This window comes from Sinohyriopsis cumingii, unplaced genomic scaffold (genome assembly GCF_028554795.1).
Source record: "Sinohyriopsis cumingii isolate HCF-2022 unplaced genomic scaffold, ASM2855479v2 utg000837l, whole genome shotgun sequence".
NCBI lineage: Eukaryota > Metazoa > Mollusca > Bivalvia > Unionida > Unionidae > Sinohyriopsis > Sinohyriopsis cumingii.
The window spans coordinates 976,941-1,003,347 of record NW_028315936.1 but is presented as its reverse complement, the minus strand read 5'-3'; the positions used below and the strand labels follow the sequence as shown (position 1 = coordinate 1,003,347).

Genomic DNA, 26,407 nt, shown 5'->3' with positions numbered 1-26,407 from the left:
TACGAATTTACTAGCTGATTCGGACCCTATTACGAATTTACTGGCTGATTTACTGGCTGATTCGGACCCTATTACGAATTTACTGGCTGAATCGAACCAAGTGAAGTTTTATTAGTTTTCGTTCGAGATTTAAATGTAACAGTTGCAAATATTTCAAATACCACATTTCTCATTATTCTCAGATACTTTGAATAGTTCAAAACTGTGTGTAAGCAAAAAAAAAAAAAAAAACCAACAAAAAACCATTGTTATGTAAACATATAAAATGAAACAATGTAAAATAGTTCATATTGCATTTCCAACTTAATAGTGAAATAATTTTAATGATCTGCTCATTAAACATTGTGCAAAATTGAGAAATACATGTAACAGTTAACAACACTGAAAAGAACTGAAAACAGGGCCAATACAGTTTTAAAAAATTGTCTTTATATATTGGTCTTTGTTAGTGCATTGGATTGATTTATGTGCAATTTATCTTTATCATATACTATATACTAATAGTGTTAAATAAAACGTACTTATTTTATTCTCATTTTTTTCTCCGTTAACTTTACATTGTCAGAATCATTCAGTATTTTATGATATTGAACTCACGTAAATAAAGGAACTACTTTCGATTGTAAACAAACAATGGACACAGATGCCAGCTTTTTTAATTTTATTTGTCTGTGGATGAAGTAAACCAACTGAATGAACTAAAGCAGATGTTTCATGGACTGCCACAAATGTGTTGCTTTTCCACATTTGGCATTAACTTTTCTCATACAATGTTTAGGATTTAGGCTAGCTATAGATGCCAGACAGGGTCCTTACAAATAACATATTGCAAGTGACAAGGCATAAACTGTCTTCTTTAGCTGGTAATATGAATGACAGAGAGTATACTTAGTTCAACATCCTGAATTTACTCAAAATGTCCTTAGTTCTGCAAATCCAAATTACATGGGCTGTGTCGTGGAATCTCAAGCTTGATTACACATTTCAAAATTGCACTGTAATTTTGACTATATTCCAAATGCAATTACGTCCTCCTTACTGCATTCAAAATGAAATAAACATTATATTCCATAGCATCTTTTTGATTATTGCAACTGAAAGACTTCATATTTTACCCACATTATGATTTCAAATATTCAGTAACAGAACAGAAACACACTTGCAGATGTCAACACACTGTTGAAATCTGATGTACTTCATTTAGAATTGGCACAGATAAATCCAGTCCATAATCATGAAATTTCGTAGAATCAACAAATATACCAAAATCTTAGTTCATTCCAGATCAAATGGAAAAGTTGTTGCAGTGCGCATTCACATTATAACTCCAAATTTCAATTTTAAGTAGAGCAAAACACCATTTTCTTTTGAAAGTTATGTTTAACGTGCAACTAAGTTCAGATTTATCTGGGCAGAGTTATGTGTGCATTAATATTGTTGTTGTGTAATGATAAATCTGCGCTTGTGTATTTAGTTTTGAAATATGGCATACATTCTATTACTTTATTACTTGTAGTGTATTTTTGTTTGTATAAATAAGCCTTAGGTAGAATAAGAAATGAGCATATAATAAAAAGATTACTGCATATGTATTGGAAAATATAAACTAATTTTGTTTGATGGATATAATGCACTTCCAAGGTCGTTCAGTATATCATCTGAAAAACTTGTTCATATTTTCCCATGCAAATGGCCGGTAACCTATAAATACTAACAATGAAACTTGATTGCTGTAAAGTTTATGATCTAATTTAATACAGTATCAGCTGTCAGTATTATATGCATATGCTGCTATTCTTGTGAATATTATGCTAAGTATAATAAAGAAAATGATAATGTAATCAAAATGGCTGCTTTCTCTTCAGAAGGATTAAATATATTTTACTTATTTTTGTTTAAGACACCATAGGTTATTTGATTACTCTGAATTTATATTGTATTATTTAAGATTTTTTGCAAATTACTAACACTAAAAAATGATCATGTAAGGAGCACATGCAGTTAACAGTATTTGTTAATCAGTATATTCTTGTCTATTTATGTTAAGGCTTTTGTTAAATAAAAATTGATGCAGAATTTATCTTTATGCTAAATATTGCACCACAGTGTGTGTGTGTGTATGTGTGTGTGTATATATATATATATATATATATATATATATATATATATATATATATATATATATGGTAATATATAAACTTGAGTGCTAAATATGGAAGTTGGGTTCCATGGCAGTGTGAGAGGGTTGTTGCCCCTAGGTGCCAGGTGAAGGGGTGCTGTCTGGAGTGTTTGTTTTTTGGGTGTTTTTTTGCAGTTAAATTTTCTTAGTGTTTCACCTTTGCTTTATTGAACCAGGGAAGTTCTTCACAAAACTTATGGGGGGGGGGTAGAGAGTGGCAACTGACACTAAATTTGTTCTCTGTTGCAAAGTAGGGGCACCACTAAAACTATTACTTCCAGACACCTCAAACCCATGGTCTTGTCAGATCAATACAATATAATTTTATTCTACTAATCTTATAGACCTCATTATAATTATGATGCAGAAAATAATGTAATAAAAATGTTGGTGTTATCTATTTAGAAAGATGAAATGTATTTTACTAATCTTTGTGAAAAGAAATGTAGGTTATTTTTAACTTCAATTCATAATGTATCGTTGTTTGCAAATTGCTAGCACTGAATTGATTGATGCAGGTATAATTAAACATCATATTATCACCTTCTGTTCAATAATTTGTTTGGTTAGAATGTCATTTATTTAATTGCAACAATAGTAACATCTATCAATTTGCAAAACCTATGGATCAATGAAATTACTTTTGTTATCAATTTCCAATTTACTTAATTTGATACTAATCAAGAACTTGACAAATAATGATTATTTTAAATGCTTTGTAATTTTGAGTTACATGGAATCACTATGATATGTGTGTTAATATGATAATATAATATATATGTTTGATATGTATGTTAATATAATAATATATATGTGATATATATGTGTGTTAATATAATACTATCTCTATTCAGAAATAAAGCATTAATAAGCATTAATAAATGTAATATGTGTTTTTTAATGAAATATTTAAATTCAATAATATTTGGAATGTTTTCAAAGGTTAGAATGAAAGTTAAATATTTAAGTAGGTTTACTAGTTTAAGGAGTTACTTACAACAGTACATTTTAATATTGTGTTGTTGATAAATAACTCCTTACACAATATTTACTTGGCAAATATAATACAAAGCCAACACAGTTTGCATAAAAAAGCCATGGTTTAGTTTATATACTTTGCTGTTTCATACTGTTGAAAGTTGGCCATAATGATCCGATTTATTAAACGTTTCAAAACATGTTTCAAAGATATCATTGAAATAATAATTTTTTGTTTCCTTTATTGTAAACATTAAGATATTTGGGGTATTAACAAATTCTAAATATGATAGCTCATGTGTAACTTGTTCTGATTAAAGCAGGAAATTTATGAAGAACTAAACGTAAGAGCTGAAAATCAGTCATTTTCTTATGATGTTTGTAAAAGCAGTAAAATCTACTAAAACAAATAGGTATGTGTGTTCCATTCTTTTCTTCTACAATTTCACATGGTCCAGATCAGCTTGTAAATGTATTCTGTAAAACTAGACATTAGATAATATTTTTTAACATTATTGTTTATTGTGCCCAGTATATGTATGTCTTAGGACTTTTATTCATACTGTTTTTTTAACCATACAGCTTATCATTGTTACTTTAGAAGATTTTGCTTTATAGCATGCATCCATTTATCACTAGATAATGTACTGGATTTTCCCTAAATAAGTAGAAATCCTAAATATCATAATACTGTATGTTGTTGAATGCCTTGAACTGTAAGGAACTGTTTGTGTTTTCTTGTAAGAGAGACTTGGGGGATCTCAGTTTGACTGATGCTACTTTGTAACGCTCTAAGTACATTGGAGTCAGACTCAGGTAAATTAAAGTCAAAGATTAAATCTTGTAACTGGTATTGTTCAGTATGGTCGGATTTTGTTTTAAAACATGGAAACTTTTACCAAGCATAAAATGTGAAAAATTTACATAAATTTGTATGCACAGTTTATAATGAAATTAAATTAGCTATTTATATTGTATTACCTTAATTTATATACTCTCATTTGATATTCAGCCTTATCATTTGTCATATCAAACCATTCCATTTCATAAATAATTTTTTTTTGTATTGTGATTATTTTGTTTATATCATACATTATCATTATAATGTAAAATCTTTATTGCACAATGTTATTTTAAGTTTGATTGATTGATTGATTGATTTTTCAAAGTATTTGAGGTCTTTGGCCCATATTACAATCAAATCTTAATCAACAATTTACTTAGAACAGAGTACTCTGCCTGTTGGTAATAGATTGATATTTGCAGTTTTTGCATCTTTAAAACATTTGCTTTGTATCTGCTTATAGTTGAAAGTTATACCATTCTCTTAAAAGTACATTTAAAGAATATGCATATTCTGCCTTTTCTTTGTGGAAAGTATGCACTACATTGTGCAAAGTGTGTACTACATTTGCAAAGTGTGTACTACATTGTGCAAAGTGTGTACTACATTGTGCAAAGTATGTACTACATTGTGCAAAGTGTGTACTACATTGTGCAAAGTATGTACTACATTGTGCAAAGTGTGTACTACTACACTGCAAAGTATGTACTATATTGTGCAAAGTGTGTACTACATTGTGTAAAGTATGTACTACATTGTGCAAAGTGTGTACTATATTGTGCAAAGTGTGTACTACATTGTGCAAAGTATGTACTACATTGTGCAAAGTGTGTAGTACATTGTGCAAAGTATGTACTACATTGTGCAAAGTGTGTACTACATTGTCAAAGTGTGTACTACATTGTGGGCAAAGTGTGTACTACATTGTGGGCAAAGTGTGTACTACATTGTGAAAAGTATGTACTACATTGTGCAAAGTGTGTACTACATTGTGCAAAGTATGTACTACACTGTACAAAGTGTGTAATACATTGTGAAAAGTATGTCCTACATTGTGCAAAGTGTGTACTACATTGTGCAAAGTGTGTAGTACATTGTGCAAAGTATGTGCTACATTGTGCAAAGTGTGTACTACACTGTGCAAAGTATGTACTACATTGTGCAAAGTATGTACTACATTGTGAAAAATATGTACTACATTGTGCAAAGTATGTACTACATTGTGCAAATATTTGTACAATGCAAAGTATGTACTACATTGTGCAAAGTATGTACTACATTGTGAAAAATATGTACTACATTGCGCAAAGTATGTACTACATTGTGCAAATATTTGTACAATGCAAAGTATGTACTACATTGTGAAAAGTATGTAGTACATTGTGCAAGTATGTACTACATTGTGCAAAGTATGTACTACATTGTGCAAAGTATCTACTTCATTGTGCAAAGTATGTACTTGATTGTTTAAAGTGTACTGCATTGTGCAAAGTATGTACTTCATTGTGCAAAGTATGTACTGCATTGTGCAAAGTATGTACTACATTGTGCAAAGTATGTACTACATTGTGCAAAGTATATACTACATTGTGCAAAGAATGTACTACATTGTGCAAAGTATGTACTACATAGTGCAAAGAATGTACTACATTGTGCAAAGTATGTACTACATTGTGCAAAGTATGTACTACATTGTGCAAAGTATGTACTACATTGTGCAAAGTATGTACTTCATTGTGTAAAGTGTACTACATTGTGCAAAGTATGTACTACATTGTGCAAAGTATGTGCTATGCAAAGTATGTACTACATTGTGAAAAGTATGTACTACATTGTGCAAAGTATGTAATATATAGTGCAAAGAATGTACTACATTGTGAAAAGTATGTACTACATTGTGCAAAGTATGTACTACATTGATCAAAGTGGGTACTACATTGTGCAAAGTATGTACTACATTGTGCAAAGTATGTACTTCATTGTGCAAAGTATGTACTTCATTGTGTAGAGTGTTTACTCCCCTTTATCAGTCTCCAGATGATTAATTTTAACTTAATAAAAGCTATTCTCAGTTATTTATTGTTAATAAATATCAATTTTTGTGGTTCTATTAAAGTTTTAACTGTCCAGTAAAGAGAAAGCATAGAAGCTGATATGATGGAAGAACACCAGTTTGAGTACATATATATTTATTCTTGTAATAAATAAAGAAACCCTTTGTTATCTATATTTTGATAAAATTGCACTTAATGAAATCCATACATACATCAGAGATTTATGCTAATAGTATCCCATGATTTTTTCTGTCAGGATATCTATTGCTATGCATCAGCAAAATATGCAGCCAGTATTTTATACCATACATAACTGTGCACTACTTAAGTCCAACTGCAAACTGCACAAAGCCAGAGCTGTATTTATTATAAATTTTCTCTAATTCCTGTATCTGTTTCTAAAGATTTAAAATGATGTCAGCTAGGTTTGCCATATCATCTTCCAACAATAACTGCATTAAATTTGGCATTCATCAATAAAAATGCCCTTACAATTAGCTGTTTCTTTTAGTTCCATAACTTCAACAATTGAATGTTTACACAAATCTTTTGTTACATAAATATTGTATTTTTGTACCATCATCTATATTTCAGACAATGTATCGATACGCCTACTTTGAACCTGGAGGCCCTGAAAAACTGGAGATCCGATCACAAGAACTGCCAACAATCCTAAAGGATAAACATGTGCTTATGAAAGTCTTCTCAACAGCAGTCAACAGGGCTGATACATTACAGGTGCTCTCAGCAATCTTGCATTTTCATTTTGGTAACTCAATTGAGGTTTGGAACAAAATCGTTTTTTTGCTTCCAAATTAATGATGAAATGGTTTGATAGAAACTATTTTGTTGAAATAGATACTTTCATACAAGTTTAAATACATACAGCAAAACTTGTAAAAAATTGACACCTTTTAAGGATGGACAACTGCCCATAACATACATATTTTCATTGTTCTGCCTCTTCTCTCCTTGACAAGCATATGTAAAACAAATTATTATTTTTATCATAGTGTTTTCATTGTTTGTATGTCAAGTTTTGCATTTAGCTTTGTTTCCCTGACAATGTTGTATGTACAGTCATGAAATTTGATGGGCTCATTCATCTTGGAGTGTGCTGCTGATCACAGGCAAAAGGAGCTTACAGTGACCTATCATTCATGCTGAAGTGATTACATTAAAATTTGCATTTTGGTCACATTCTTGGACAGTTTATTCCAAAGTCATGCAACTATTCATGAATGAGTTGACACTTATTTTTATAAAAATATATCTCAGTCCCTTGGATGTCAGCTAAATATAGTTTTTACTTTTATTGGTCATTAATTTTAGCAAAATTTATGATGCAGACATGATGAATTCCTAATTGCAGTAAAATAAATGAAGCAGACATGATGTATTTCTAATTGCAGTAAAATAAATGAAGCAGACATGATGCATTTCTAATTGCAGTAAAATAAATGAAGCAGAAATATTGCGATTTATCACATTGGGTTTGCAATTTGATAACTCGTGTTGGCAATTTTCCCATACTATGGTGGGGGCAGGGCACATATGGAAAAGGGCAGGGCAGAATCTTTGACAGAGCATGCAGATAGTGCTGTCTTTATTTTAGAGATCACATATTTTGAAGCAGTAAAAATCATGAAACAGGATACTAGTCACCATTATATGATGGAAAAGAAGAATGACCAAGGGAAAGTCTTATTCAGGTTAACTGAGGGCAGCAGGAAATAAAGTGCAGAAAAGGGAACATAGTGCCCATTGAAGGGTTTATTGCCCTTCAAATTGCTCAGGGAAATAATAAATATTATGCTGTACACTGTTCAGTACTTTATACATCAAAATGTTCTACACCCACTCAGGATAGTTAAAAATAAAAGTACGTAGTAACACACATGCATATGCAACTCTAGGTTCTCATTAACAAATTTCCAGTACAAGCCAAACTTTTGTCAATTTTGTTTGGTAATCACATGTCTCTTTTAAAAATGAAAAGAAAAAGATAAAAGGTTGTGTCAAAAATAGATTTGTTCTTGGTGTTTTGGGTTGTGACTAATGGGAACATACACACCTATATATGCGTGCACATTCACTTGTAGCTAAACAACTCTATTTTATCTTCCAAAATCAATGTTATAATTTAGATACTTTGTCATTTTTCGAAGAATATTTTCATTTGCCAAAAAACAATTTAAAATTTGTGAAAGTCCAGAACTTATTTGCAGAAATAAAGTTAAATGCAGTTATTTTGCATTGAAATCTATTTCTTACACAAGTTTAAATTTTTTAAATAGAATTGCATACATTACTGCAGCATTTGAAAAATGGAACAATAAACAGTCAATTGTACATGCATGTACTGATCTATTATCAAAAGTACTACATCAGGCAGACCACTACAAATTGAAAATACCCATACCCAATTTTATTATTTATTTTTATTATTTACCTCCAGAGGAAGGGTTTGTATTCCCCTCCGCCAGGGGAGAGCGAGATCCTGGGTCTAGAAGCTGCTGGAGTTGTGGACCAAATGGGACCAAACTGCTCAGACAGGTGGAAGAAAGGAGATAGAGTAATGGCCCTTCTTGCAGGTATGAACATATATCTCAAAAAGAGCAATAATTGACAAGACTAATTGATCAGGCTGGCCACTAATCAATGAATGTTTCATTGCCTTTGAGAAAATAGTATCATTTACCTAAACATCGAAACCTTCCAATTTTATGGGTGCCACATTTTCTAAATTTGCTATAAGCTACAATAGTACAAAGAAATTCCAGACACCAAGCATGTTTTTTAAAGTTGAAAAAAACATGAAACAATTCAAACTATAACTTAAACAAAGAAATGTTTGACCACTAATTAAAAAACAACATCAGACTATGAAACCACTTTCACTATCCATGATATTTTGTGGATTAGCTGAAGGTGTTGTAAATAGACAGCAACTCATTGTGATATATCTGAGGACTAGAAGTAATGATTTACATTCCCAGTAATAAACTTAAGCGATAAACTTGTGTTATATAAAGTGTTTCAACATGTGTGTTGCTTATTTTTATTTTTCTTCTCCTTTACCAGTAAACTAAACTGGCGTAATATTTATTGTGGTAAAGTGGTCAACATATCTGTCACATGATTTTCAAACGCATTTGTTGTCTACTTTTATTCAGTGCAGATTTTCTGTTGATAACTTCTTATTGGATGTATTCATTCAGTCTTCATATTTATTGAAGCATTATAAGTAATGATTTTCACTAATTATATTTATGAATCAGTCCAAGTGATTTGGCTTAGTTACATATTTAGGTAACTAATTGTCATACTTGGGGTTGGTATTACTGAAACTGATTCAGGCATATATATATATATATATATATATATAGAGAGAGAGAGAGAGAGAGAGAGAGAGAGAGAGAGAGAGAGAGAGCAAAGTTCTCAAGCTACCATAAAATTCAGGAAAAGGTCAGGAGAAAGAAAATAGAGTTGTTACTGACCAGGAAAAGCCCAAAAATTTTGCAGCTCTTATACTTTTTGTTTTTAAATTCATGTCAGAATGCTAAGATTCCAGTAACTAAAAGTATTACAAGTTCGACAATGCCTGGATATCAGAGTTTAGGAGTGTGCAAGCAAGTTGCAAAGGTCATCATTTTGCATTTTGTTTCATGCAGTATGGATTCTAAGATAGTGATGGCGGAATAAATGATATCATCTGGCATATGCAGGTAACATGAAATAAGAGCAATGATTGCTTATAAAAATACACCTACTTTGAAGGCTTTATCTGAGACTGGATCAAAAGTAGATCAGGTGGCACTTGCAGAGACACTGTTTGCAAATTTTATAGCATTTCTCATAGCAGATCAATTTACTAAACTGGTGGAAGTAATGTTTTCAGACTGAGATTTGACAATAAGTTTCGTGCCCGCATACAAATACAACACACATTGTCACTCAGACCCCAGACCCCAACTGGGACAGAAAAGTGAAAGATATGTGCAGTAGTTAGACATTTAATGTCATGATTGATGAATCAAATGATGAAGGAATGATAAAATGTTGAATGTTCCAGTCAGTGTGAATGATCAGAGAGTTCAGCATATTTCTTGGTATTCCAGCCACAACATAGGCACAAGCAACTACCATTTTAAATTTAAATTTTATTTTTGTTTTATATTTAGAGAAATTCTGGACCAGAAAACTCTATAGAGCCAGTTAAGTGTGAAGGTTAATAATCAAAATGAATGTCATCAGTGGTCACCAGACTGTGGTCTGAAATGGTGAGGATTTTATGAAATGGTTGTGGATTTTATGAAATGGTTGTGGATTTTATGAAAAAACTAGTAAAAAATATATAAAATTTCCACAGAACCAAAATATATACAACTGTTCCTTTTTCCTTGAATTGTTAGTATACTGAATTATATTAATTAATAATAATTCTAACATTTTCCATCGGAATGTGAATCTGATTCAAAAGTTGTTGTTTATTATAGTATGTAAAGTATACATATAGTGGCATTTGATGCACTTGTTTTGTTTTCATCCCAAGGTTTCTCCTTCCCCATGCCTATCTAATGTTATGATTGTCTTCCTGCTCCCAACACCCAATAACATCTTGCAGGTTTGCATGAGATTCCATCATTTTTAGGCCCCAAGGATCAACCTCTTTTCTGAAAATAAATGCCTGATCCAAGTTGTTTCAGAGGTCTTCAGTCTTCAGTTATCCACCCCCTCCCTATTTGACTTCCCTTTCCATGATGGACTTTTCCAGAAAAATATCAGAATGTTGCTCACAAGAGTAGGTGGTGGGGATAGTTTACAAATCAAACTCGATAGGGATTTACCCCAGGCTGTTTCTAGTGCTCAAGGCCAATGGAAATCTCAAGTCAAACAGACAACTGCAAGTTCAACAAGTACATCACCACATATTTAAAACAGAGACGGCAAGTCAGCCTTTCATACATGGATAAATTTGCAGTTAGTTTAGACCTTTCTATATACACATCTTCACACAAGTTCCTTCGGTTCATATTCTCAGGAACTGTATGCCAAACACTCTCCAATTCAGTCTCAATATCAGCTTATTGGCATTCATCAAGTTATCAGATGTGTTGTATCATCGCTCTTGCAGTCATCCTTGTCAGCAGTGACTTTTGCACATCTTACATCTTCCAGAGGCACAAGTTTATTTTTGGTAATAGTTAAAACAACCTTGCATACCATTTGAGTCAATTAGGGATTTTCTTTAATTTTTCTGTGAAGGACACAGGCCAATATTGAGACACACAGACTGCAGACACTTAAAAGGAAAAAAATCTACCTGCAAATACTGTACCAAGCATGGAGAAAAAAGACGTAAAGAAACCAAATTTGGCTGTGTCGTTTGCAACGTCTATCTATGCTTTTTAGAATGTCACAGCCTGTTTCATCAAAGTATGGCCATGGTAGAGGAGTAGCTGTGATGTGCTCCAATACAATTATAGTTTTTTCTTATTCTCATGTTTGTTTTGTTCATCAACGTGAAAGTCTGAGAACAAGTGATTTGCTAAATAGTTCATATTTATATTTTAAATCATCTCTTTAATGAAATGAAATAATAGCTAATTAAGTTTTTTTCCTCCTCTCACAGCAGATATAATTACATTTCCTTGACCACATCACTAATGACAAATAACAAGAACTCACTATGAAATATTTTTAATAACCTTTAATAAGGCCATGTATGGAAAGCAGGCCAAGTCAATGATAAACTTTATAAAACATTTTTCTGTGAAGGACGTTGAAAAAAATCTAAAATATTAGTCACACTTAAAGTACGAATAATTTCAAGCTCCAAAGATGTAATAAAATCAAAAATGTGATGCTGAAGTTCATTGTTTCCGACAAAACAGTACCTGAGTTTTTCATCGATGATGAAATGAATCATTAAAGTACATCCTTGCATGAAATATATTCCTATATCCGACTGAATCACATTACGACCAAGAGTAAAATGGCGCCACGCATGCCATGTGGGTGCATCTATTTTTAGAAACGAGGATTTTCTTAATATGACCTCTCACATTTTTAATTATGTTTTAAAAAAACTATTGATAATTATAGGTTGGAATAATTAGTATGTACTGGTAATATTATTTTCTATTTGTTAGATATGATTTTCTTGGCTGTGTTATGTTATTATCATTACAAAATGAGTGATATGAAAAGATAACCTTGACCTTCTATACCACATTGATTTATCCAACGTCGCATTGTGTAATATATTTCAGACTATTATTTTTTAAAGAGCTAAATATTTAATCAGTGAATGTTTATATCATGTTTCTTATGAATTTTATATATTCCTTAATGTATATGCCAAATGAATTATAATTACAGTCTGTCTAATGAACAGGCACTGCCTAGATAATGCGATGTCCACCATTATTACGTTTCTGCCTCTTCTCAGATTCACTTGTGACTTCTAACTGATATTACGAAGAATATAGTGCGAACACGGCAGTGAAATATTTTAGTTAAATATTTTCAACAATAATTTCACCAAGTATGCTGATTAAATACATGTTTGTATTTACATATTAATGTTTAAAGATTCGAAGCACAAGTTGCAGTGATTAAAACAAAACAAGTTGTGCTTCGATAGTTGTTTTTATCACGAAATGATGACAAATAATAACTTACAGTAATCAGGCATTAATAACAAATGCAGACTTTCGGTAGAAATGACTTAGGTTATTTTGAGGCTATTCCAGGAATGCGAGAATAATTTTTTTTTAAGATGACGTTGATTTACGGTTTATGTGGGTTTTTTTTATGGGGAGCAAGAGTATGACGTCGCGAACGTCATATGGGACGCACAGGTAAGAGGGTTAGAATTTTATATGGGAAGTAAAGGGTTAAATATTCTCGTTCAATTGTACGTAAAAAATTTTGTTCTTGTAAACGCATCTATCATATCTCTGATTTGCCTATAATGGGTTGTTCCACTTCCTGATCCTTCCTATGCAAATTAACACAATGGGCTCACCCACTACAACTTTTAAACATATCACTAGCTATTGTAAGTCAATTAATATGAGAAAAAGTGGTATATACCTGACCTCATTTCCTTTAATTGGTGCTATTTCAATTGCTCAAGGGATAGTTTTTCATCATCTCCAGTCATGACTATTTACTGTTTATACATGCTGCATGAAACGGGCTTATAATGAAAGTGTTGTTCTTTATTTTGAAGATTTCTGAAAATTGTGTTTTCTTGAAACAAGACCATATCAGGCTGCTTGGGTGTACAAAGTTGTATTTTTAGCATTTCAAGAGCATTCATCGATCTGATTTAAATCAGATCTCCGTTTCACGTAGGACAGTAGTGATCTTATTTAGATTGTGCCGTGTTATGACATGTATGTCAACATCTTGAAAATACATTTGCACATTTCATCTGCATGATCAAAGTTTCCTCAGGCAAATTATATTTTTGTTGACAAGCCCAATGGGCACCTCATTTTGATACAAGACGGGCCTGATCTAAAATTAGAGGGGCCCTGGGCATTGGACTATCAAATTATTTGAGCACTGCATCCATGATCTCAGACATACTCAGGCATCATGGTAGAGCTAATATTGATCATGGTAAGGATTTAACAGATGACCTATTAACCAATTATGACTTGAAAAATATGCCAGAATCTTTCCCAGTTTCCTTTATGGAATCTGTTATGGGTAATAACATTGCTCAGTTCACATAATTTTGAACCTTCAGCGAGAACCTCATTAAAGCTGCTATCAGGTAAAACATGTTTTCTCAGATAGCTATCACTTCAGCATACAGGGTGAGTTGCATGCCCTTTCAGTGAACCCAAACTCCAGTCCTGATTAGATGGTCCTCTGGTCCTAATGACACCACATAGTTTTAGCAGGCATTCCTACAATGACCTCTGTCAATAAGTTTAGATAGGCAGGACAAACACTACTTAAAGCAAATGGAGAAGTGCCATCGGACTTGACAGATGTCCTTTTTCCTTTTTCTGGTGAAGACAGGGAAAGAGAATATAACTACACAAATCCTTGCATCATGGCTTATGTGGGTGATATATTTGGTGAACTCTTAGATCAGATATCCTTCATGAAGATAAAGTAATAAATCATAGTCATGCATTTGAATGGAATATTTTGATCTGAGACATAATAGAAGCCATTGGCTGGCAGTCAGCCTTCTCAATCGTATATCCATATGGTTTAGTTTCACAGAGACATGAATTGAATTCAGTAGGTGCATTGGCTGCATCCTTGTTGATGAATAACTTGAAGTAAAACTAAGTCAGGATAGATAATGGGTAAGAGATTCTTCCCTTTCTCTATTATATAGACAGAAAAGACTACATTTTTGATTATTTTGTAATTTCTACATTAGAGAGGAATTTCTTTCCTAACATTGATGTGATCAGATTAGTACTCTTGTCCTCTTCATATTATGGGTTAGGGTTAGGGTTTACCCTAACCCTAACCCTGTCTTTAAGAGTTTTGTTGCTTTTAAAACTAGCTTGGCTTTAATCTATTAAAATGGGCTGGTGTTTGGCTCTAGAATCAAAGTTTGGTGATTTTCTGTGTGTGTGTGTGTGTGTGTGTGTGTGTGTGTGTGTGTGTGTTGGATTTTTAATGTAGCTTTAACAGTTTTTCAGTCATATCGCTACGATGTCTGCAGTGTGACAGTTTATAGTGATGTTTAGCACAGGGGCTTTGTACTTCAGACATGTAGCATCATGTCCCACCCAGTCACATTATCTTGACACCAGGCCAACCATTCCTAACATTAACCTCTTAATGTAGAGTACCAAGCAGTGTGGCAGTTCATAGTGATGTCTAGCACTGGGGCATTGTGCTTCAGACATGTAGCATCATGTTATACTCTCCTTAGGAGGGCCTCAAGGGAGAAGAGTCCTTGACTAATGAGTCATCCTCTATAAATAAAGCATTATTATTATTATTATTGTCCCACCCAGTCACATTATCCTGACACTGGGCTGACCAGTCCTAACACTAACCTCTTAATGTAGTTGTTGTTGTTGTTGTTTTAGGGTTTAACGCCATTTTTCAGCACAAGATAGGCTATACATGGCGGCCAGTATTAATGGTGGAGGAAGAACCCGGGAAAACCCTGGAAAGAACCACCGACCCACGAGAAGCTACTGGCAAGCTTTCTCACATATCCACATTGACTGAGCCCAAGACTCAAACCTATGCAGACAGAGGTGAGATGACAGTGATCCGTGACGGAGAGCACTTTAGACCACTCGGCCACTCGGGGCCCCTCTTAATGTAGAGCACCAAGCAAGGCAGCAGCTAGTACCATTTCTTTAAGTCTTTGGTATGATTCTGCTGGGGTTCAAACCCATAACTTCCACATCCAAGGCAGATGCTCTAACCAATTAGGCCACCAGAGGCGTCTTTTTTGTTTGTTTGTTTTTTGTTATGTCCACTATAAACTTTTGCTTATAGGTAGCTCAGTTCAAAACTAGAGATAATTATGTTCCAGCATTTAAGTCAACTTTGGTCATAATTGGACAGATGACCCCTGCAAAGAAGTTCATGAAAAATTCATGTTTAACAGCAAACAATCACTTCAGGGGTCAGAAAGAGAACTATATGCAGCCAGCCAGGACAGACCACCACACAGTATAGTATATTAATGTCCAATCATATTTTTAGGTTTGCTCCAGAGGGAGGATCTACATCCCCACCATGATGGAATAGTGAGATCTGTATGCATATGACCCCATCCATTACAAATTTACTCTAATAAGTGACCACATAAATTGTATATTTAAGGAGACTAAAAGAACTAATGATGTTTTCCATTTCAGGGGGAGGTTATGCAGAATATGTAACTGTCCATGAGGATTTATTATTGCATGTTCCAAGCAATCTAAATATGACTGAAGCAGGAGGAATTCCTGAGGTGTGGCTCACTGCATATCAGCTCCTTTTCTTTGTTGGTATGTAACCATTTTTTCATAAAATGTATAGCTATCTGAGAATAATTGAATCTGTCTTGTGGTTGGTATGGGGACAAGAAAATCCCAGTCTTGATGTTATGTTATTTGTCCTCTGTGAGACTGAAATTTTCTTGTGCTTGACAGTGGGATACATGTGTGACATTATTCCAATTTATACCTGGTTAATTGACAGTCAGATTCATTCATGACATTTATACCTGGTGAATTAACAGTGGGATACATTCATGACATTATTCCAATTTATACCTGGTTAATTGACAGTGGGATTCATTCATGACATTTATGCCTGGTGAATTGACAGTGGGATACATTCATGACATTTATACCTGGTTAATTGACAGTGAGATTCATTCATGACATTTAAACCTGGTGAATTGATAGTGGGATACATTGGTGCCATTATTGTAGTTTAGACCTGGTTGATTGACATTGGTATACATTGATGACATTAGTTTAGACCTGGTGGATTGACAGTGGGATACATTGATGACATTAGTTTAGACCTGGTGGATTGACAGTGGGATACATTCAAGACAATATAATGTGTAATTGGTAGATTGACAGTGGGATATATAGCAATTGCAATTATTGTTAAATAAGCTAATTTTGTACAGCACCCTTTTTCAGAAGCTTGACATGGTGATCATTATGGCCCCAAGTTGTGTGTATATCTGTACTTCCATCTGTCTGTATGTCTGTCCATGTCATAGATTAAGGTGAATGTTACAGTTTTAGATCTAGTTCAGTGTTGAATCTATTTTTCTATTTTCTAGCTATATAAAGCAGTTTTGACAAAAACAGGGTCTGTTGCATTCAAATGAAAAACTTAATATTGACAATGGGCAGGAACGGAAGTAAAACATTGAAAGGAAAGAATGCAAAAATCTGTTTTTAGACAGCAGTTATCACATGTGAGGTTGATTGATATTGAATAATTGATGGTAAGATAATGAATGGACACTATTGTTAAATTCAAATAACTTTTCAGTAAAGATTTTTTATAACACTTCAGAGGTGACTGGGATTTTAGAATGTTATAACCAAATTCATTTTTTTAAAAATGTTTATGTACTTGTCCATGTTGATGATGTTCGGCATACATGTAGTACACAATTTACACTGGCACGATTAGTGTCAGAATTCTTATGTAATGGTTAATCAATTTTCAGAAACCAACATACATTTGTATAAATACACGTTATATTGAAGAAAATAAAAATGATAAATCAGTATGTTTTGCCTTCTGAAGAAAGTACCAGAATACATTTACATAATTATGTCAACCGGCGAATCATAACAATCACTTTTATTTGAAAATGTCTTTGTTAAATAACATAATGAGCAGTAAATCTGGATGGAAACAAATTGTCAGTAGGCATCTGCTTTCTGTTATTCTTCAAATACTTACTCAAGTGTTTCTGCCAAAATAATTTTGTACTGGTCACTCCTTTTTATCTCAACTATTCCAAAGAATGGCAGATTTCTAATGAAAGACTCAAAAACCATCATGGACCATTTTTGATTATTTATAAGACCTCAAATAACCAACCTGCATTTAGCCTAAACCCTCCTGATTACAAAAAGAAGGTAATCAGTTAACAACTTGTTGTACACACTTATTAGCCTTAATCCAATTACTCAGCCACGCATCATTCCACCGGTGCAACAACTGTGGGAAAAGTTCCATTAGCTGGTTTCTGTAATGTATGGATAGAACATATGAAAATAACATTATTTTGTAAATTTTGTTTTAAATATCTGTTAATTTTCAAAAGCAGTAGATTTCATCTATAAAAATAGGTGCAGTAGACATCCTAAAAATGGTGTTTTTGTCCCATGTGTAGTAGAGTTTATGTAAGTCAAAGCCGAGTGAACACTAATTATAGGTAACCCAGGAAATATGTCACATGCTTGGCTTTTTGAACACAAAGTTTACAGCTTTTGATTGAAGTATAGTAATTAGGGTCAGCTGCATAAATGGGGATACATTTTAATAATTTGCCAGTCTTTCAACAACTTGAAAATAAAATGCCACATTTCATCAGCGCAATCAGACTTTTCTCAGGCAAAGTTTTTTTACTTCATTAAACCCAATGGGCACTTTGATCTGAAATTAGAGGGGCCCTGGACATTGGGCTGTCAGAATGTTTGAACAGTGACTGCAGATGTTTATAAAAAAATTTATAATTGAGCCAATTTTCTCCGGCAGACCACACAAGTCAAATGCTATAATCAATTAAACACTGTAGTAGTGGAATGTTATAACAAAGTCTTTGTAATACATATAAGTTAGAAATGTATCCAGAGAATTTAAACTCTGAAGTGATAACAAAGAAAACATTGAATCCAGGAATGTAATAAGCAATCTTTACTGTATATTGAAAGTTCCTTAAACTGGAAACAGATTTTTTACCAATGGCCAGTAGAGAGATGTTTGTTTAGTTTTATAAGAACTTTATTGCACTATCCATGCTGTACCTACTTAATATCAAATTTTAATTGCTTTTTTTCTGGACTAATTGATTGAATACATGTCTATTTTTGACCAGGCAATGTCCAACCAGGTGACATTGTTCTTATTCATGCTGGTGCCAGTGGGGTGGGTACAGCTGCCATTCAGTTGACTCGTCATGCAGGTGCCACACCACTTATCACTGCTGGCTCCAGTGCCAAGATCCAAACAGCTTTAGACCTCGGAGCTTCCAAAGGGTTTAACTATAAAGAAGGGGACTTCAGCAAAGCTGTTCTTGAAGCAACAAATGGTAATTTGCTGTTAAGCAGATTCTGTGTTTTTTTGTGCAAATCTATATGCATGGTTTGGTAGAAAAAGTGGCATTTTGATTGGTACATAAATGTTTGGATTGAGGAAGGGACCTAATATTCCTGCAGAAGGATCATTGTTCATTGGGTTTTTAAATTCATAGTACGTATCACCTGCAAAATCTATGAAGTTTATTTGGTACCCCACAACAAATATTGAATTAATGATTATGTTCCAAACTTTTATATATTCTAACACAGCAGTGTTAAACTTTTCTGTCCATTTGTCTGTCCATCCATCGGTCAAAGCTTGGTTAAGTTTTCTTGTTTTTAAAGTTTAAGATAGACATTTCGTGTATGATGCTTCTGACGTTTATGTGTGTGTGATTCATAAAAGATAGAGACAACTATACTTAATATGCAAATCATTTTAACTATAATAATCTGTCTCTTTCTTGAAATTGTGAAAATGTATAGGTGTTGCATAAATGGGAAAAATTGCTAGGTGAGAAAATTGCAAGAAGAGCTGGTCTATGACATATTTCTTACCAATTCATAAGTTCATATAGATGTACCCTGTGATGATGGAAGTCACCTTGATCATACTTGAGCATCATTATTTACATCAAATAGATCTGTGTTTATGCTGAGATGAAGGAGCTTAAAAGTTTTTATGAGAAAATCATTCATTAGAAGAATATGCATCATTGATACTGTGATAAAATTTATGCATCTAAAACTGAGAGAAAACCATTTTAGAAACTATAAATCAGAACACAAATTACATTCTTTGTATGTATATTTCAGGTCGAGGAGTGGATGTAATATTGGACTGTGTTGGTGCCTCTTTTTATGAACAAAATATCGATATTATTGCCACTGATGGGCGATGGGTTCTTTATGGTCTACTGGGTAAGAAGTGATTTTGCACATCATAAAAAAACATAAAAGGTCCCCATCAAAAGAAATTAAAAATGATGACTTTTATTTAGAAATTCTAAAGAGTGACTATGAGTTTAATGACTATTATTTGCAATTTATTCTTGTTTTGCATGTTTAGTTTTGCTGATCAAAATCTGGAATTGCTTATTTGATCCATTATCGGTCACACTGCTATTTGCCTGCTTCTGGTCCTTGACATTCCATTTTAAGTGACCTCTGGCTATATGACTGTGAGCTTATTGTATGGACATGCATCTTTTGTGTCATCCATTACCTCTCTGGATTTAAATATTTCTGATTTAGTTTTAATCAGACCTGGAATATGTGCCATGTCATCAGAATCATGATTAATGTCAGTAATGAGCACGATTCATATACATACATATATATATATATATATATATATATATATATATATATATATATATATATATATATATGACGTGATCTTCCATCTGATTGGCTGAACTTATTAACCACTCTGATGGACATATTCTGAATTGAATTTGATCAAACTTGGAATATGTGCCTAACTTGGAGTATGTGCCTGTATCAATAATATCTCAGAGTTCAGCAGTGAGATAGATATTAATGAGGTGATCTTAGATCTGATTGGCTAACATTTGTGCCACTCTGGAGACTCAGACCTGCCATGATTTAACTGTCATGGTTGCTGAAGTGATCCTTAAATTAATTACACGCAGCAATAGCAGAAATTAAGAATTTCAAAATATGACTGATTTGATCATATCCAGATGTGTTTGCCCATTTGTGGTCTGGAACTTGGTTTTAGACTCGGTGGAGTTTTCTGGAAATCAGACAAATGCATAAACTCCTGTACTATCAAGTTTTGCATAGTCTGGAAATGCCATCCTTCACAAGATAACACCTGTAGGCAAATTCAGCTATCATCTTCTTAAAGGGTCAGATGTATAAAAGACATTATTCAGATACTAGGCCATGCTTTGAAAACAGCAGGAAAGGTGACAATTACAGTTATTGGACACAATGGCTTATCAGTCTCAATTATTGGACACAATGTCTTATCAGTCTCAATTATTGGACACAATGTCCTATCAGTCTCAATTAATGGATTTAATGTCTTGTCAGTCTCAATTTTTGAACATAATATATATTATTGGACATGATGTCTTATCAGTCTCAATTATTGGATGTAATGTCCTATCTGATTCAATTATTGGGCATAATGTCATATCAGTCTCAGTTATTGGACACAGTGTATTATCAGTCTCAATTGTTAGACTTAATGTCTTGTCAATCTCAGTTATTGGACACAATGCCTTATCAATCTCATTTACTGGACATAATGTCTTATCAGTCTCAATTATTGGTCAGTTATTGGTCTTAATGTCTTATCAGTCTCAGTTATTGAGCCTAATGTTGTGTCATTCTCAGTTATTGGAGATAATGCAGTCTCAATCTCAATTATTGGACATAATGTCTTGTCGGGCTCAGTATTGCTCAGAGCAGGAGAGATGATTGTTCTTGCTAAATGAATAAAAAAAACCCCAAAGATTATGTTAAGGGTTCAGGCCTAGCAAAAAGCCATTAAACTCCATGGGAGTTGCAGTTTCTGCAAGTGAACTATAAACTGTTAAGGATGAAGTGTACTTTTCAAATGCATGTTTTTCAAATCAAAAGTATTTAGTTACTTCATACTGAAACACAGTAAACTTACAAAAAAATATAGACTGCATTACTATATAGTTGCCAGGTCAGAGGTCTGTATTTTTGATCCAGTTTGGATAAGACTTTGAATAAAATACTGATATCGTCAAGATCACAGGCAAGTTTGATAATAATTGAGATATATGCATACTTTAATAAGGGGATTTCGCATGCGATTTGTCCTGCTTGCAATTATTCTTGAGTCTGTATTTTTATTTCTGATTTTAATAAAACTTGGAATATATACTTACATCATCAAGATCTCAGGTTACAGTTGATAATAAACGAGATCCACATAATTATAAGAATGGGGTTATAATAAGAATGAATCTGATTGGCTGAGCATGTTACGGCACTGGTGGCCATATTTCTGATTCAACTTTTGATTAGACTCGAAACATATGGTTATATTATTAAATTCTTGGACAAGATTGCTAATGAGCAAGAGTCATGCATATTAATGAGACAATGTTTTATCTGATTGACTAGGCTTGTTACCACTCTGAATGCTAAATTTCTGACCCAACTTTTGATCAAGCTTGGAATATGTGCTTAAATGATCAAGATCTCACCCAATTACATCCATGTTAAGGAGGTAGTCTGCATCTTAGAGACTGAACTTCTTAGAGAGCAAATATTATAATCAAACACAACATGTGAGGTGATCTAACATTTGATTGGCTGAGCTTGTCAACATTTTAGTGACTATTTCTGAAAAGATTTTATCAAATTTAGAAATTAGGCTATCCAATGAACTTTATTATATTTAAAACAAGATCTCTGTATATTAATGTTAAGCAGTTATAATTCTGAAGAAGCCCCAAAATTGTTAACATCTTTTTCTAGCTTGAGATGCTGAATTTTTTAGGTAATTTTTGTTCAACGTGCACTATATTATGATTAGGTTAGTATTATTGAAGACTCAAAAAATTGTTATTGCTAAAGCATTTCATATAATACGTAGTTGGTTCTAAATGTAAATTATACTGATATGAACTCCAACATGGTCATCACCATGTCCATTTTGACAATCTTGTTATCCTATTACTTACTAGAGTCACATCAACATGAGGTTTTAAAAAAAAAACTTTTAGTGACATATAGTTTGTCCTTAATGAAATTGGTGTCAATCTGTCCTTCAACATGGCTGCCATGGTGGCCTTCTTGAAATCTTGTTAAAGCTAGTCATCCAGAATGGATATCAATAATAATAATAAAAATAATAATAATAATAATAATTAACACTTTTTTTATTGAGGGTAACAAAGTTAGTATAGACTTTTCTTCCTTGTGGCTTTCTGATTTATACTAATATAACAAAAAATCAGCTGTTGAGACACATCCAGAATGTGTCATCTGTGACAAATGACATTAATTCATAGTCATAATTATATTATTGACTTCAATTAAAAGGTTTGTGTCTATAATGGCATATGTGCAAAATTATGCCAAAAATATTGACATTCATTAAAACATTATTTTTTTAGTTGGTTGTTAGCGAAAATAATGAAATTCTGATCACCATTGTTACAGTTTTGAAAATCTGGATGTTTTGTTTCTTCTAAATTATTTCCAATATGGCTCCCATGGTGGTTATCTAAAATTTTTATTTTCTTTTTTTACTAAAAGATTTCTAAGTAGTTAGTTAAATCAGACTGATGCCAGTCTGACCTTGAACATGGTTCTCATGGAAATCATCTTATCAGTTAATGGTCCTGAATTAATGGTTATGGTGATGAGGTGTTATTTAAACACTTCCTCTAGGACATTGCATGTTTTAAATGAAATACTTGGTTGTCTAGCCATCTTTAAAATATTTTTATACATATATGTTACTCATTATGAAGAGCTTATCATCCTGTAATTTTCATTAAAGATTCAATACAACCTGAAATTGGTAATAAATGAAAAATCATCATGGGAATTCAACACATACAAATGGATTTTGACCAGACTTTTCGTATTTAGTTGCACTTGAAACAATAAGACAACAGACAGAACCATGACATAAATTTCAAAGTCAGCTAAGTTCCTCAACCATTTCTTAGCACTTGCCACAACTACGGCATGAAGAGAAAGTTTATTGGAGTTAATTACCTTTTGTAAATATGTAAAAGCTGCATAGGATTTCTAAAATGAAAACATGATTTTTGCTAGCTTTATTACAAAGCTTGACTCACTCGTTTGTTTAGTTTCTAACAGGCAACTAAATTCAAAATCATAATTTCCCTTGTGCCAGAAACTTATGATTATGAGCAATCTGGAATCCTATAAAATTTTATATCATCATCGACGATAACACTAACAGTGAGCATCCAAAAAAGAAATGGTCAAAGGTCAGTGTTTTGTGTTTAGATTTTCTTGCTCCTAAATCTTCAGTCTAATTTCTGTGTCAGTACTCCATCAAAGAGGAACAGCCAATAACAGTTGCTTCTGAACTGGATCAAGTTGAACAGGCACTAATATCAACTTGCTGTTTGAATGTTTATATATAAACCCAGGGAAATATATTTGTTTTTCTGTGTTTGAGAGTATAGGTATTGTTGATGCTAGTTTGTGCATTCCATTACTTAGAAAGAACACTGCTGTTCTTGCATCTGAATTTATTATAATAATGTATTCATCAATACTGTGCATGTCTAATTGCAGGTGGAGGCAGCATCAATGCAGACATTTTCAGCAAATTACTTAGAAAAAGAGTTTCTCTGCTAGCTACATTACTCAGGTCACGATCAAGAGAGGTGAGTTATTGTCATGATGGAGTACTAAATCAAACTAATTGTTAAAATACTTACAATCTAAGGTATCCACCTTTTCAAAATGAAGCAACATTTACTTCAGTTTGGGTCCACATTTAAAGATTTTAATTGAAATGTCTCACTCATTGAAAGATTGAAATTCTTGAAAAAAAAGTAAATCTGATTAACTATTGATTCTAGCACTTTTTTCGAGGTGAAATAAATGTTTTAAATTAGACACACACACACCCATACTGGAATCATCTTCCAAAATCAGTCAGACTTGAGGCATTACAAAGATGTGTGATTCCAGTTTCTAGTTCATTTCATTGTGGAGTTGTTTTTCATTAACCATACCTGTGAAGAAATCATTCAAGATTTATCTTCGAGAAAATTAATGATAAATTTTAACAATTGTTTAAGTATTTGTTTGCATCAAATTTGTTTACAGAAGAATTTTAAAACTCTTGTATGATTCATAGTTCTGTATTTTTTTCAGTACAAAAAGAAGTTGATAAACTCTTTCACAGAACGAATTTTGCCACTGTTTGAGAGGGGTGAACTGAAACTTACCATAGATAGGGTATTGCCTTTTGACGAAATAGCAGAGGCTCATAGATTAATGGAATCCAACACAAATACAGGAAAAATAATCCTGAGAGTCCATGAAGAAAACCAGTCCACTGTGACACAGCATGAAGAACTTTGATAGCATATATATATATATATATAGAGAGGGAGAGAGAGAGAGAGAGAGAGAGAGAGAGAAACTCTGTAAATGATGGATTTTAATATGTAAAATGGGGTATACAAAATTTCTGGGTTTCCAAGCAGACAGGTTAGAATTAGCAAGGGAGGTAACCCATCATATTGTAGATTCCTGTCCTTCAACTAAGTGATTATTTAGTGTGTGGAAGAAAGAATAAAAGACATCTACTAGATTTCAAACTTTGATTTTCATGCTTATCTCATTTTGCTTGCACCAATGCCAATATTCAGTTTAGTGTAAGAGGAACAAATGTATGTCCACTGTATTTGTCAATTTGAATCTAATTACATGTAATCAGTTATACATTTAAAAAATAGTCCCATTAGTTTAACATTGTTGATATGGGTCAATACCCATTGGTATTGAATAGAGTTAAATAAAATTAATAACTGCTTTCTTACATGGTAATTACATGCACGCATTCGAAGAACTACTTCTGTCTACATCAAAATATAAAGGAACGCTGCCTGCATCCAGAATTTTTTACGTTTCCAATGTATTGCTAAAGTCAAGACCAGAAGAGTTTTTTATTTTTTATTTAACCATTTGAGGAAGAAATAAAGGTGGAGGCATGAGATCTAAGCATAAATCCAGCTGATGTGGAAAATTTCATTGAAAATCAGAAAAAGCACAACAACAAAGCGGTGATGCAGCAGAAGTAAAAAAAAATGTTCAGTGATGGTTATGGGCTGTGGAGAGCTGTGGTTATAGGATGTGAAGAGAGAGCCTTAGACAATGGAAAACATCCACCCACATCTATTGCATGACTGTCTTAATGAATGTTTTGTTTCTATACACAAATGTGATGGCACGATATAGGTCTCATCCAAAATGAAATTTTAAAACATATTACTGTGGTCACCACCAAAATTAAATAAAAATATAAATAGGTCTACATCCAAAGACTTAAATTTGCAAGAAGAAATACAAACAGAAAGAGATAAAACATGTCTTCCTTCAGTATTGTAATAGAGAATTATGGCACACAACAACTTTCTCTTCCAAAATGTCATCATGTGAACCTCAGATACAATGCACCAGTCACCAGGTGCATGAGCATATTCTGTTTCACATAAATGGTGCAATAAGTTTCATTTTATATTATTTCTTCTTGTTTATTTTCATTCAAAATACATTGAAATCTTTGCACATTCTAACAGTTCAATATTCACCCCACCTCATTGAAGTCCTAATCTTAAGGTATTTAGATCATTCTGGCTTATTAATGTTTATTAGCTTTGAAATGTAAAATGTGCTCAGTGCCTTTCCTTCTTTGAATTGTCATATTTTGATTGCACTGTCATCTAAGGATTATGTATGATCATCATTAAATGGTTAAGAGTATCAATATTCAGAGGATGCCTTAGACTTGTCTTTTTTAAAGTTCTACTTTAAAAAACCTCTTTATTACATGAATAAATTAATTTCATGCTCA

General features: G+C 32.9%; 1 protein-coding gene across 3 annotated transcripts in view; it reads left to right on the top strand.

The window, feature by feature from the left end:
* LOC149773180 (quinone oxidoreductase PIG3-like) overlaps positions 1–26,407 on the top strand; it is a 27,011-nt gene extending 604 nt beyond the window's left edge. For all 3 annotated transcript variants that reach the window (XM_089946688.1, XM_089946689.1, XM_089946690.1), the window contains exons 2-8: positions 6,650–6,793; positions 8,514–8,649; positions 15,922–16,053; positions 18,624–18,836; positions 19,642–19,746; positions 24,115–24,206; positions 24,703–26,407. In XM_089946688.1, the coding sequence (XP_089802814.1) occupies positions 6,650–6,793; positions 8,514–8,649; positions 15,922–16,053; positions 18,624–18,836; positions 19,642–19,746; positions 24,115–24,206; positions 24,703–24,912 (1,032 nt within the window). In that variant the 3' untranslated portion in view covers positions 24,913–26,407. The remainder of the gene's footprint in view (positions 1–6,649; positions 6,794–8,513; positions 8,650–15,921; positions 16,054–18,623; positions 18,837–19,641; positions 19,747–24,114; positions 24,207–24,702) is intronic.